Raw genomic sequence first — 14,615 nt, 5'->3', positions numbered from 1 at the left:
GGAATACAACTCTACAGTTTCAGGCACTTCCCTCTAGCCTCTCCATTATACCTTAACTAGAAAGGTGATATCTATATAATGCATAAGAATAACCTCCAGGATGACCTCTTGACTCTATTTGAAATCTCTCAGCCATTGACACTTTATTTTGTCTCATTTCTCTCTTCCCTCTTTTGGCCTAGAAGGTTTTCTCAATCCCTTGATGCTGAGTCCCAGCTCATTCTAGGATTTCTGTCCCACATAACCAGGAAGGTTTACATCCCTGGGAGTCATGTCCCACGTAGAGAGGGAAAGGGCTAAAGTGACTTGCTGTGGTGGCTGAGAGAGAAAGAGAGAGAGAGAGAGAAAGAGGCCACATTTGAGCAACAAAAGAAGTTCTGTGGGGGTGACTCTTAGGCCTAATTTTAAGTAGGCTTAGCCTATCCTTTGTGGAAATAAGTTTCATATGCATAAACCCCAAGATTGACACTCATGCTTTTAACACATATTGACAGATTTAGACATACAGATGTAAATTTGTGTTTATATATATATATGTGAATGAATGAATATATGTATATATATATTCCCTAGAGCTGTCCACTGAAAGGACCTGGGAGTGGCCATACTTAAATAGCAGTTAGTGCCCTAACACCTGTATCTTGGCTTCTGCTTACCATTTTCCTCTAAAACAAACTAAGAATCATTCAAGAAATTACCACTTTCAGACCTGAGACAGGGAATGTACAGAATGAGCCTGTGACATCTTTCTGTGCTAGAAAACAAGTGAGTACTCAAAGAATGTTGGAGACATCTCAAAAGGACAGATGAACTGTTTGGAAGTGTTCTTACTGACCAAATTGAGGATAATTTAAGCATCAAAATAAGGATTGTGGCAGTTTGCAGTACTTTGAATAAATTAGGAAATCATCAGTCTATTCAGATATATATAAATGGATACACCGAAAATTTGATAAGGACCAGAAATATATAGAGAAGCCACCCATTATGTAGTTTTTACTTACAGAAGGGAAGAGAAAACTTTGCAGTGAAGAAGCCTCAGTCAGGTGAACCAAATGAAGGTCATCAGTAAAGGGACACACCAAAATGGTGCATCACTTAAAGGTTGCAATGAGGAAAACTGATCACTCCTGTTTTATTTTTGCCCAAGACGCTTAATCTAAATTTAATCATGTGGAACATCAGATGCACCCAAATTGAGGGATGTTCAACAAAAGCATTTGTCTATAATTGTCACAGATGTCAATGTGAGAAAGTCAAGGAATGCCTGAGAGACTGTTCCAGAAGAAAGTAAAAGATCTGTCAGGTTATCCAGTTTGACTCTGAATTGCATCCTTTTGCTGTAAAAGAAGTAATTGGGACAACTTGTGAAACCTGATAGGGTCTGAGGCTTAGTATAAATATATCAACTAATTTTCTAATTTTGATGGTTTGTTTAGCTTATGGATGAAAATGTACTTTTTGTTGGAAATACACCCTAAAGTAATTGGAGTTGATGGGGCAATCTGATCAATGACTTAACATCAAGTGATTCTAAGGAAAAAAAAGGTTACTTTTGCTATACTTGCAACGTTTAAAGTTAAAAATATTAAAACAAACAACAGTTCTTTTGTGTATCTTTGTTCTAAAGCTCGCTTTGGTTATAAATTAAGATAGTTATCCGAGAAATAGAATTGTTTTAAAATAATTACTTTAATATCATGTTCACATATTATTATACTAGCAGGTGAGAGCTAGATCCAGCAAAATGCAACTTAAAAATGTTAGGATTTTGTAGTGCCTTTTTTGGCCCTTCCACATCCCCTCACCTGCTCACCATGAAGTCAGACTATGCTACCAGTGTGGGTCTCTGGTCCCAGTTCTAGAGGGAGCAGAATAGCCCTTGTACACATACTAGGGTGAATGTATACCTGTGCCAGTTTGTCTGCAGGACTGAAAAACTGAACCAGGTCATGCATCAGAGGTTCACCACCCTAGCATTTTCCCTGTGTGTAGAAGTAGCTCATAGAGCTCTCCTAGGAAATGCTGTAGGAAGAGAAAGATCAGCTGCCTGGGGCCAGCTATAAGATATACAAAATAGCACCTAGGACCATGAGGAAGCTTTCCTATGGGCAAGGGCATTCAGATCTATGTAAATGGGAATTACTGAGGCCACATGCACATGCCAAAGACAAGACACATGCCCTGAAAAGACCAGATAGGGCCCTGTTTTTGCCTCAGAAAGGTGTGGAGAAGAGCACACATATAGAACAACTTGCAAAGACTGGAAAGGGCATGTCATTCTCTCTGTCGCTCTCTATATTTCTTTCTCTTGAATTTTGTCTCTCTCTCTCATTCATTCCAGAGATAACATTAAAATTTCAAAATGACCAGGGTGCAATAAAAAAAATTACAAAACATGCAAAGAACTAAGAAATGATGGTACATACAAAGGAGCAGAATAAAGCATTAGAAACCATCAACAAAGAATACAAGATCTTGTACAATCCAGATAAAGACTCTAGGAAAAATGACTAAATATGGTCAAGAACTGAAGGAAAACACGGACAAAGAACTAAAGGAAATCAGGAAAATTATAAATGAAAACAAAGAATAGTATTACAGAGATAGAAATCATGAAAAGAAACTGAACAGAGCTGAAGACTATAGTAACAGAAATTTGAAATTCCATAGAAAGGTTCAGTGGCAGATTGGGGCTGGCAGAAAAAAAGTCAGATTGAAATCATTCAGTCTGAGTAGCAGAAAGAAAGAAAATGAAAAGTGAACAGAGCCTGAGTAGAATACCATCAAGCATGGCAGTCGCTGCATTGTGGGAGTTCCAGAAGAAGAATAAGAGAGAAAGGGGCAGAAGGAATATTTGAAAAACTAATGACTGAAAATTTTCCATTTTAACAAAAGATACATATATTCATCCAAGAATCTCCACAAACTTCAAACAGAATAAACCCAAAGGGACCCATACCATGACATATCATAATCAAACTTTCAAATGCCAAAGATAAAAAGAAACTTCAGAAAGCCATAAGAGAGGATCCATATCATATGTGAAGGATCCTAAAAATGAGATTTAGTGTGTATTTATCGTCGGAAATGATGGAGGCAAGAAGACAGTGTGATGACAAATGTAAAGTGCAGAAAGCAAAAAATTGCCAACCAAGAATTTTGTATCCCACAAACTCTTTCAAAAAGCAAGAGAGATTAAGACATTCCCAGATAAACCTGAGGGGTTTGTTACCACTAACCAGCCCTATAAGAAAAGCTGAAGCTTGTTCTTTAGGTTGAGAGGAAAAGACACTAGACAATAGATCTAAATCACACGATTAAATTAAGATCTCTGGTAAAAGTAACAACATGTGTAAGTATAAATGCTAGTACAATTGTAATTTTGCATTGTAACTACACTTTACCACCTACAGGATCTAAGATGCAATTGCATAAAAAGTAAGGACAAATCAATATTTTTTCCTCAATGTGAAATACATGTTTGTAACAAGAACCACATCAAAGTGTGTGCTCAGAAGAAAATTTATAGCTCCAAATGCTTATAATAAAAAAGATATCAAATCAGTGAGCTAACCTCACCTCTGTAGAAACAGGAAAAAAGAAAGCAAACCAAACAAAAGTGAGCAGGAATATGGCAAATACTAAAATTGGTAGATCTGACTGGGGGCATGAGGAAATGTTGAAATTCTCTGCATGGAGTTCATATTATTTTTCTAACTGTCCTGTAAGTTTGAAAGTATTTTGAAATAGTTTAAAAAAAAAGTAAGGAGAAGAAAATAAAAAAGACTGGAGCAGGGAAAAATGATATCGAGAATAGAAAAATAATAGCTGGAATCAATAAATCCACAAATTGGTTCTTTTGAAAAATCATTAAAATTGACAAGCTTTTAGCTAGACTGACAAAAAAGAGAAAAGACGCAAATAACAAATATCAGAAATGAAAGGGGGACCATGACTACTGCCTTTATAGAAATAAAAAGGACTATAAGAGATTATATGAACAATTGTATATCACCAAATAGATAACCTGGATGAAATGAACAAATTCCTAGAAACACACAAATTATCTAAACTTACTCAAGAAAAAATAGAAAATCTTAACAGACAAATAAAAAAATGAACCAGTAATCAAAAACCTTCTAATAAAGAAAAGCCCAGAACTAGATGGCTTCACTGGTGAACTTTACCAGTCATTCCAGGAATTAACATCAATCCTGCTCTAACATTTCCAAAAAAATTGAAGAGGAAGGAACTCTTCCTAACTCATTCTTTGAGGCTAGTGTCTCTTCATCCCAAAGTCAGATAAAGATATCACAAGAAAAGAAAATTGCAGACTAGTATCCCTTATGAATGAATATACATGCAATGCAAAAATTATCAACAAAATATTAATAAGCCAAATCCATCTACATGTTAAAGGGATTATACTCAGTGCTCAAGTGGGATTAATGTCCAGAAAGCACAGGTGGTTCACTATAATAAAATCTATCACGTCTAATATACCACATTACTCAAATGAAAGAAAATAACCGCATTATCATCTCAATTGATGAAGAAAAGGCATTTAACAAAATTCAGCATCCCTTCTTGATAAAAACACCAGAAAACGAGAAATAAAAAGGAGCTTCCTAAACATGATAAAGGGCATGTGTGAAAAACTTACCAGCTAACATCAGCTCAGCAGTGAAAGACTGAAAGTTTTCTCCTAAAACCAGGAACAAGACGGGATGCTCTCTGTCACAATTGGTATTCAGCATCAATAAGTGACAGCCAGAGGAATTAAGCAAGAAAATGAAATAAAAGACATCAGCATTGGAGAAGAAGAAGTAAAGCTATCCCTAATCACAGAAGACATGATCCAATATATATAACATCCTGAAGAAGCCTCAGGGAAACTAGAACTAATAAATGAAGTAACTAAAGTACAGGATATAAGATCAATATACAAAAATCAGTGGTGTTTCTGTATGCCAGGAAAGAACAATCTGAAAAGGAAACCAAGATTGTTATTATACTAGTGCCTAAAAGAATCAGATATCTAGGAATAAATTTAAGCAAGGATGTGAAGTTCTTGTATATAGAAAACGAAAAATTAAATATATAAGGAATAGTCCATGCTCGTGGATTGACAGACTTAATGTCATCCTATTGTCATTACTAGCCAAAGCAATTTATTGATTTAATGTAATCCCAACCAAAATTCCATGAACCTAAGCCTATTTAAAATTAGGCCTAAGAGTCACCCCCACAGAACCTCTTTTGTTGCTCAGATGAGGTCTCTCTCTCTCTTTCTCAGCCAACACAGCAAGCAAACTCACTTTAGCCCTCCCCGTCTCTACTTCAGGCATGACTCCCAGGGGTGTAAACCTTCCTGGCTATGTGGGATAGAAATCCTAGAATGAGCTGGGACTCAGCATCAAGGGATTGAGAAAACCTTCTCAACCAAAAGGGGGAAGAGAAAAATGAAACAAAAAAGTGTCAGTGGCTGTGAGAGATTTCAAACAGAGTTGAGAGGTTATCCTGGAGGTTATTCTTACGCATTATGTAGGTATCTCCTTTTTAGTTTATGGTGTATTAGAGTGGCTAGAGGAAAGTGCCTGAAACTGTAGAGCTATATTCCAGTAGCCATGTTTCTTGAAGATGATTGTACAGCTTTTGCAGTGTGATTGTGTGATTGTGAAAACCTTGTTTCTGATGCTCCTTTTATCTATGGTATGGACAGATGAGTAGAAAACATGGATAGTAAATAAATAATAGGGGGAACAAAGATTAAAATAAATTGAGTAGATTGAAATACTAGTGGTCAGTGAGAGGGGGATAAGGAGTATGGCATGTATGAGTTTTCTCCTTTTTCTTTTTACTTTCTTTTGCTGGAGAGATGCAAATGTTCAAAAAAATGATCATGGTGAATGCACAAGTATGTGATGTTATCGTGAGCCATTGATTGTAACCATGTCAAGAATGTTCATATGTCAGACTGATTGTATGTCAGGAATGTTGGTATGTCAGTTCATTGTTTGTAATAAAAATATTTTTAAAAATAAACATTCCATGAGCCTCCGTCACAAAATTGAAAAAGTTAATCATCAAAGTTATATAGATAGGCAAGGAACCCCGAACAGCTAAAACTGTCTTGAAAAAGAACAATGTTGAAGGACTCACACTTCCCAATATCAGAACTTATCACAAGCAATGGTAATCAAAACATTGTGCTACTGGCACAAGGACAGATGTAAAGACCAATGGAATAAAACCAAAAGCACAGAAATAAACCCTTGTTTCTATGACCAACTGATTTTTTATAAAGGTGCCAAATCCAGTCAATGGGGAAAGAATAGCCTCTCCAATAATTGGTGCTGAGAAACTGGATATGCACAAGAAAAAGAATGAAAATGGACTCCCATATCACACCACATACAAAAATTAACTCAAAGTTTCATGATCTAAATATAAGAACTAAAAGTATGTTTTATATATATTCACGAGAGAAATGCAAATTAAAACTACAATGAAATACTACTGTATGCCTTTAAGAATGTCTGTAGCCAAAAAGATAGGTAATAAATATCTACCACAATATGAAAAACACTGAAACTCTCGTATGTTGCTTATGAGAATGTAGAATGGTGAAAACAGAGTTTGGCATGTGCGGGAGCGTTCTTTGCTGATCCCGCTTGGGGTCTGCCTCTCAGCGATAGGGGGGGAAATTAACCAAGTTTCCCCGGGGGCTCGAAGGTGTGGAGGGCGCGCGAGACAAAGGACGACTCGCGGGAGCTGGCGGAGCTGGTAAGGCGAGCGCAATGCACAGGCTTATATACAGGAGCTTTGTGAGGGTGGGGCTAGGGGCGAGGACACAGCTGGGATTCGTTGATTGGCTGCGGGATATATATGACTAAATATGCTTTTGGGGAGCAGGCGGGATCGTTGAGGAGGGCTAGAGGGCTAAATGATTGGAGGAGGCGAGTTTCATAGCCTTATATGGTATGTGCTTAATGGGAGCGGAGAGGCAGTTGAGGGCTTAGTGGAGAGAGGCGGTGGGGGGGGGGCTTGTTTGCTGAGTTAAGAGTCGCTAGATGAAACAACAGGGGGAATGGCCTTTGTTATAGCCACAGGCATGTTCTTAACAATTAAACATAAATTTATCATATGACCCAGTAGTTGTACTCTTGGGACCCAATCAAGAGAAATGAAAATGTATGTCCACCCAAAGACTTTATACATGATCACAATAGAAAAAAAAAAAAAAAAGGAAATGCGCCAAATATTCACAAACTGGGAAATGAATAAACAAGTCATATCGGTACTAAGGAATACACTACAACAGGATTGAATTCAGAAACATTATGCTCGGTGAAAGAAGCCAACCTCAAAAGGCCGCATATTAGATGATTGTATTCTATGATGCCATTTATATAAAATACTCAGAAAAGGAAAATCTATAGAGACAGAAAGTAGATTAAGGGTTGGGTGAATTTCCTGGCACACAAATTATACCTAAATAAGACTTTGTGTTTTGTCTTTTTAAAAGAATGTTATCAGAATAGCTGGTGTGCACGGTATGATCTGCTGGGCTGCAGACAAATCTGCCCATTAAAAAAGCTCGATCCACTTGATACCAACTAGTGATGCATAGCATCCTGAGCAGTGAGGCTGTCTTTCTGAGAGTGCCCAAGTTTTGTGATAATTTTCAATTGTTTGTATCTTTTGTTAAATTAACAATCTGAAATCACTGAATTACAAGTATACAAATTTATATTAAGTACAAGAATGTCTTTCTAATCATGTTGTTCTTTTTGATCCAAGTGTTTGGATTAAGAACCAAACTAGAGCAGTTTAGCTGCAGAAATTCTCAGGAAACAATTTTCTTAAGTATTTTCAATCTATTATTAAGTAGGTTTGTTTTCTTCCATACCAGCATATATAGCCAGTGTCAAGAAATCAATATTGTTAATAAGTGTGGCAAATAATCAACATTTGTTAGATGGAGTGAAGAAAGGGCAGGTAGAATATTTATGAGCTGTGTTTTCTGTTTGCCTTCTATTTTCAGGACTTAATGTTTTTATTTCTTAGTGTTGACTTCCTCCATATTTATGACAGTAAAGGGGGCAATGAAACTATATTTAATTTCCATAAGTATGTTTAAAATGTTTTAATCTCACATTCTACACTGTGAACTGGAGCCCTTTCATGTGCTAACAGTTCTGATCAAGCAAATCATTAATCCTGACATATTTTCTTAAGAGCTGTGATTCTTGAAAAAGCAGGCAGTGGCTTGTTTGCATTCAATATACTACATTTTTAACTTCTTTAGATAGAATATATGAAGAAAAATGCTGGGATCAGTATGGAAATGATTGGTTTTTATAATTAAGAGGTGAATCATCATTAGGTTTTACCTGCAGTTTGATTCTCTAAGATATGAGTCTCAAATGTCATTAAGCATGTTTGATACCTAACACTGAAAATGTAAATGTCCTTGGTGTGAAAGAGTAACTGTTTAAGTTTGAGCTGTAAGAAAGATGATACAAAACAATCTAATTAAGGCAATACTGTTAACTTTGCTTTATGAATGGGTTGGATAACATTTGGTGTTAGCAAGACACCGTGTTCCATCACTTCTCAAAGTCATAAGATGTATGTTTCTTAGTGGATAATTATGACTTATCAGATGCACAGTGCACAGACTTGTTAGATCTTAGGCTATTGCCTAGAATATGGTCCCATTTTTGGCTCTGAGATTATTCTCTTAAGATCCATTGAACAAGGTGAATTTTCCTTTATTCTTATTTGTGCCTACTTAATACTGCCTTGAGACTTCTAATTAAAGTTAACACACCAGCTGATAAATAGTATAATTCAGTATATACTATTTATAGCATAAGAAGCTATAGTTTCTAGGCTGAATCTGGAGCAATGCATTAAATAACCCAAAAAGCAAAACTGGAAGAACTGTGGCCTACAGTAGCTAAATGAAGGAATCTTCCAGTGAGGTCAGTCAGTTATTAGCATTATTAACGAGGCTGCACACTTCTAAAAAGGCTGTTGTGGCACCTCATGAAAAGGTCTTAACAGGAGATGAGTGAGTATTGCTGTGTGTCTATCTTAGTTGTAATAACCCCTGGAAATAAGAGTGGAAGCCTCCAAGATTGGTCAGTGGAACTTGTGTGTGTTGGGGGTTGGGGAGACATAGGTAGGCCCAGTAGATGTATTGCTGGAGCCATGGAGATGCTTAGTTTGTTGTTCAGACACCAAGTGTATAATTTTTTGAAGGCTATTTTGAGAATAATATATGCCTCAAAAATAATAAGCAAGACATTTTAGGAAGTTTATCTTGTGCTGTTTTTCTAAACTAGAAGGAAAATGATTTTAAAGAACTTCAGTCCTGCATACAAAACTTCTGAAAGTTTTTTACAAACTGCGAGGACAAGGCTGAATTTGTATAGAAATTCTGTTTGATAGAATGTTAATTGTTATAAGTAGCTGTTTGAACAGGATATAAAGTCCTTTTTGTTATGCATATATGTTTGTTTTAAATAATGACAAATTAATTTTCTCAGGACAAATGTAAGTGGAAAAACCGTTTAGCATGTTATAATTATCGGAATGAGATCTTATTAATTATTATAAAGGTTTATACATTGACTATAGCAGTTACTTATTGTACATTTCAAAAGGGCTCCATTGGATTGTGTATGTGCCTAACCAAACTTTAATAGTAGCAGGACTTCAAAGGAAGTTTGAAAGTTTTGGGCTTAATGATCCTTTCACTTGGTTTCTGAGAACAGTCAATATATAATTTATATCTCTAAGTTTTTTTAAGTTCACCTAAACTAAGCCTAAAACCAATTTCTATTCTAAGCTTCATTTGTGCCTTTAAATAAAGGGGGCATTTTATTGTCAGTTACTTTACTTAGAAGGATTATTTAATTAAAATCCCAAAATTCTCCTGATAAATTCCCCACTTATAAAACTAGTCCCCACTTGAATATCAAATATCCCTCCTAGATGAATACTTTAATTTTATCTGCATACTTTGATTGGTCAATCTACTATTGTCTGATATTTAAACATGTATACTCTATTAGGAGGACCTAAAATCATCAACTTTTAGTATTTTGTTATTCTGTTAAGAAATGTATGAGTGAGTGTTTTAGAAAGGATAGCAGTTTGTGTTTATGTGTTATAGTTATGTGTGCATGTGTATATATTATATACTGTAGAAATGAATAAGCATGTCAAAAAATTATAACTGAGGCAGAAAAAAATCATTATCCTACCATTCTAACCCAACCAGTGTTATTATTTTTCAGTATTTCTTCTCTGCTTTTTCTTCTATTACATAGTTGTAATCACAATTTATGCATAGTTCTATATCTTGCTTTCTTCATTTAATATTAAAAATGAGAAGTTTTTAATATCTTGGGTATACATTTTGATAGATTCCATCTTTAGAACCCAAGTTAGTATACATCTAGCAATAAATCCTTTTCATTAGTCTAAAAAAGATAATATATTCTTCCTTATAAATTGTTCCATTGGTAGTGTATGATCTCTGGAAAAGCAAATATTTTTCATTTTCAAACAGAAAAAAGCGGTCTTCTTGGAAGAAATCAATGAGATGCAGTTGGGAGTTCAAGTGGTTTAGTGAAAAGAAGGGTAACACCTGTGAAAGTTAAAAGGGCAGGAAAAAATTGCAGAGAGAGCCTCAAAACTCCATGCATCCCTACCAGAGTGTTGACCCACCCCATGGGAAGCTTCAAAGCAAGCACGGCTGGTTGGAGGAGTCCTGCTCTGGGCAGACTCGTAGCCTGGACCTGGTAGCCCTGTGGTGCTCGATCCTTGTCTGGCATCTTCCTGGGAAGAACATGACTTCACTTCAGATGCCAAGCTGGAGCCTAGAGGTGTTAGCAGCTGGAGGCAGTCAGCTCATCGCAGGCTTTGCAGCTAAATTATGTGTTTTTTTTCTCTTTGAGGGAAATCTGAAGGGCACATGTGCATGGATGTCAGTGACTCAAGTTTTTTCTGAAAAAAGCTTCTTTAAATGTATTTAGGTATTTTACTCCTCTTAATGCATACAAAGAGTATATGCATTATTTGTACATGGTAAGCTTAGTTTGAGAGCCTTCTTTTTAAAGTTCGTGTAATTTTCACTTTGCTTAGCTAAGACATCAAGGATTGGTAGCAGAAATGGTGTGCAAAACGTCTAACTTGAAATGTTCACCATGCTGTGGATTCTTTGAGTGAACAGAGTTGGTTATTTTTTCTTTTTTTTCAAAATCATAACCCTTAACTCATAACTCTTAATTTATTCCTCCCTTAAAGAAGGCCTATCCTTTAAATTGGTTTAAATGGGACTTTTGTTATTCTTTCAAACAACAGTGATAGTGTGTGAGTGTGCTTTGCAATGCTCTAATAGATTTCATACAGCCAATACCTTAATACTGCCTGGTGTAGGATAGTTGAAGGAAGGTGGCGATGTTTTATTTTTACTTATTCTGATATTACTTAAAAAATCAGAATAGTTAACCTTCGCTTATATATTAATTTTGAAAAATAAAGCAAAAGTAAAACCAGTATATCACTATATGCCATACAAATCTGTGTGGGTGTGTATCCACAGCTCTAATGGTGAATCACTCACGTTGGGTAACCTTTTCACTTTCTGAATTTTGTTTTTTATGAAAGACCTCAGGAATCCACAATCAGCAATACAATAAAAGCTGATTGTACAACAGAGTAAAAACTTGAAGACTATTTAGGCAATATTTGCTGTATTTCCTTTTAACAAAAATAACTGAAACTTTGAGTAGAAGAAAAATGAGAGCAATGGAAACTTGCCCCATAATGCCCTCTATCATATTACCCAAAGGATAGGTTTCCATTCTAAGAATCCTAGTTAAACTAGATTTTGTGAGCTAACTTAATTTTCTTAATATTTTACCAGTTGGTTTCTCTTATATTCAATTTTTAAAAATTTTAAATTAGATTAGATTGGTCACATTAAAGAAGATTTGGATTTAGTATCATGATGTAGTGATTAATGAGACCTAATGTGTTATTTCATCTATGAAATTTTTTGTGGCTAAAAACATCCTTTATCTTAAAAAGTGTTTGCAAATTCCATTGAGGACTTGAGAAAAAAAATATCAATCTGTTTAACTTTCCCTGGGAAATTCCTGATACACTCTCAGGCATTAAGGACTCGCAAGTATATAGGCCAAATCCTCAAATTTGAAGCTTGCTGTAATGAAATTCATTTCTGTAACTGGGAAGCTAAGCCTATAGTTATACCTATAGTTATGCCTATAAGAGTCATTTCCAGAGATCCTCTTTGGTTGCTCAGAAGTGGCCTGTCTCTCTCTCTCCTCTCCCCTCTGTCCTCTGTTCTCTCCCCTCCCCCCTCTCCCTTCCCCCCTCTCCCCTCTCCCCTCTCTCTTCTCTCCTCTCCCCTCTTGTCCAACTCTGTGAATGGACTCATTGCCCTCCCAGTTATGTGGGACATGGCTTCCAAGGGTATAAATCTCCCTGGCAGCATAGGACGTGACTCCCAGGGAAGTACCTGGCCCTGGCATCATGGGATTGACAGTGCCTTCTTAACCAAAAGGGGGGAAAGAAATGCAACTAAATAAGATTTCAGTGGCTGAGAGATTTCAAATAGAGTTTCAGTGGCTATTCTGGAGGTTATTCTTAATGCAAGCTTAAACTAGATTTGCAGATTGCCACAGTATGCCAAGCCCCAGTCAAAAGTATTCCTGAAAACCCTAAAGAATTCCCAGGGCTCTATTTGAGACTCTATAATAGTTTCGCTCAGTTTATTTTTCAGAAACCCAAAACCTCCAGATTGTTCCTATGCCAGATTAGCCCTGAAACACGGAGGTGCCAGTCTTTCCAAGAACATCAACCAGTTGCATTCCCCTACCCTATAACCCACTTCTCAATATGAAGAGGTTAGAGTGGTCATTACCCAAATATCCATTTATTTATATCCATATATCCCATATCCTTAAGTATTGGGAGAAGGATCAAATGAGAGGGAGGAATTATAACCAAGAAGATAGAATTTAGCAAATAGGTATAACTACTGAATCATTATGTTGATATTTCTTTTTAGTTTCCAATGTATTAGAGCAGCTGAAATTGTAGAACTGTAACCCCTACCACACTTTAAAGTTTGTTCTATAATTACTTGTTAAAATGTACTTTGAGGGTGGTGCGACAGTGGCTCAGTGGTAGAATTCTCACCTGCAGTGCCAGAGACCTGGGTTCAATTCCCAGAGCCTGCCCATGCCAAAAAAAAAATACTTTTAAATACAACCATTTTTCTGCGTATATGTTATATTTCACAATCAAAAATGTTTCTAAAAAAAAAACCTTTAAATTTCAGAAGATATTTATTTATGATAGTTTATAATCCATTATAATCTAACATTAATAGATATTATTTAATAAACCAAAAAAATTAAATTCATAATGTACTTTCAGCAAATACTTCATTATTTTAAATCCGTACTTGCCTTCATCTATTGATAATGCATTAAAATAAGTAAATCTTTCATCTTTTTTTTCTCATTTTCCTAAGTATGCTGTCTAGTATAAAGGAAATAAAGAATGATTTGATTTTCTTTAGTTTTTGGATTATTTTGAAGTAAAATTTCCAAACAAAAAAAATTTGAGGGACTAATTTCCTTCAATTGTCATAATTTTCTTTTTACTCTGGATGTCAATTTTCCACACCGGGGCTAGGCAAACATTTCTTTATAACAGTGACTTAGTAGATATTGCAGACTTGGAAGCCAATTATCTTTTGCAGCTACTCATCTCTGCCTCTGTAGCGTGAAAGCAACCATAGATGATATGTAAATGAATGGACAATGGCTGTATTCCAATAAAACTTTATTTACAAAAACAAACAGCAACCATAGTCTCCCAATTCCTATTTTAACTTACAGATATTTGTACCAAGATTCAATCTTGTGTTTCCTGCTATGAAAGAGTTAAGTTTTGTAATATAGCAGATTTGATTTGTTTTAAAAAGTACTAACAGTGTCACAGCTTTTAAATGTACTCAGGGATATTCTTATTATAATTCATATAGTACTTTTGTGCTTTTCAGAATGTTTTCATAAACTGTTCATTTTATATTTACAGATGCTTTTGAATAGAATCAATGTTTCTGTCCTCATTTTATAAATGAAAAAATTGTGACTTGTTCAAAGTTCTCCCAGTTCTTGGAGATAAATTTGGCCCCAAATCCTCCAGTTCTCATGTCACTGTGCCTCTTTCATTTTTAGCTGAGCTGTTCATACTGCTTGCTGCTTCTTTCTTCTAACAGCAGCCTTCTGTCTCACAGTGTTTACTCAGGACACCAGTCTATTCTGATCCCGCCCTCGGAGTTGGAAACCAACCCTGCTTTGTGGCTTCTTGCTGTGAGTCAGTATAAAGTTCGGGATACATTTTGCTCCTATTCAGTGATGGAGCTTTGTACCAAGGGGCTGGGCTCACAGACAGAATCACTCAAGGTAAGCAGCTCCTTTTGCCCAACCTCGTAGAGTGTCTAGTGGAAAAGTATTTTTTTAACTCTGACATTACTAGTGAACTTTAGTATACAAGAA

The 14,615-nt window shown here is 35.9% G+C and overlaps 1 protein-coding gene across 5 annotated transcripts in view; it reads left to right on the top strand.

The window, feature by feature from the left end:
- DIP2C (disco interacting protein 2 homolog C) overlaps positions 1 to 14,615 on the top strand; it is a 500,644-nt gene that overhangs the window by 425,104 nt on the left and 60,925 nt on the right. For all 5 annotated transcript variants that reach the window (XM_077151686.1, XM_077151685.1, XM_077151684.1 and 2 more), the window contains one exon: positions 14,354 to 14,522. In XM_077151686.1, coding sequence (XP_077007801.1) covers positions 14,354 to 14,522 — 169 coding nt within the window. The remainder of the gene's footprint in view (positions 1 to 14,353; positions 14,523 to 14,615) is intronic.

The sequence above is a fragment of the Tamandua tetradactyla genome, chromosome 1 (genome assembly GCF_023851605.1).
Source record: "Tamandua tetradactyla isolate mTamTet1 chromosome 1, mTamTet1.pri, whole genome shotgun sequence".
NCBI classification, from domain to species: Eukaryota; Metazoa; Chordata; class Mammalia; order Pilosa; family Myrmecophagidae; genus Tamandua; species Tamandua tetradactyla.
The sequence above is the reverse complement of the archived record's forward strand: the minus strand, read 5'-3'. Positions and strand labels throughout refer to the sequence as shown.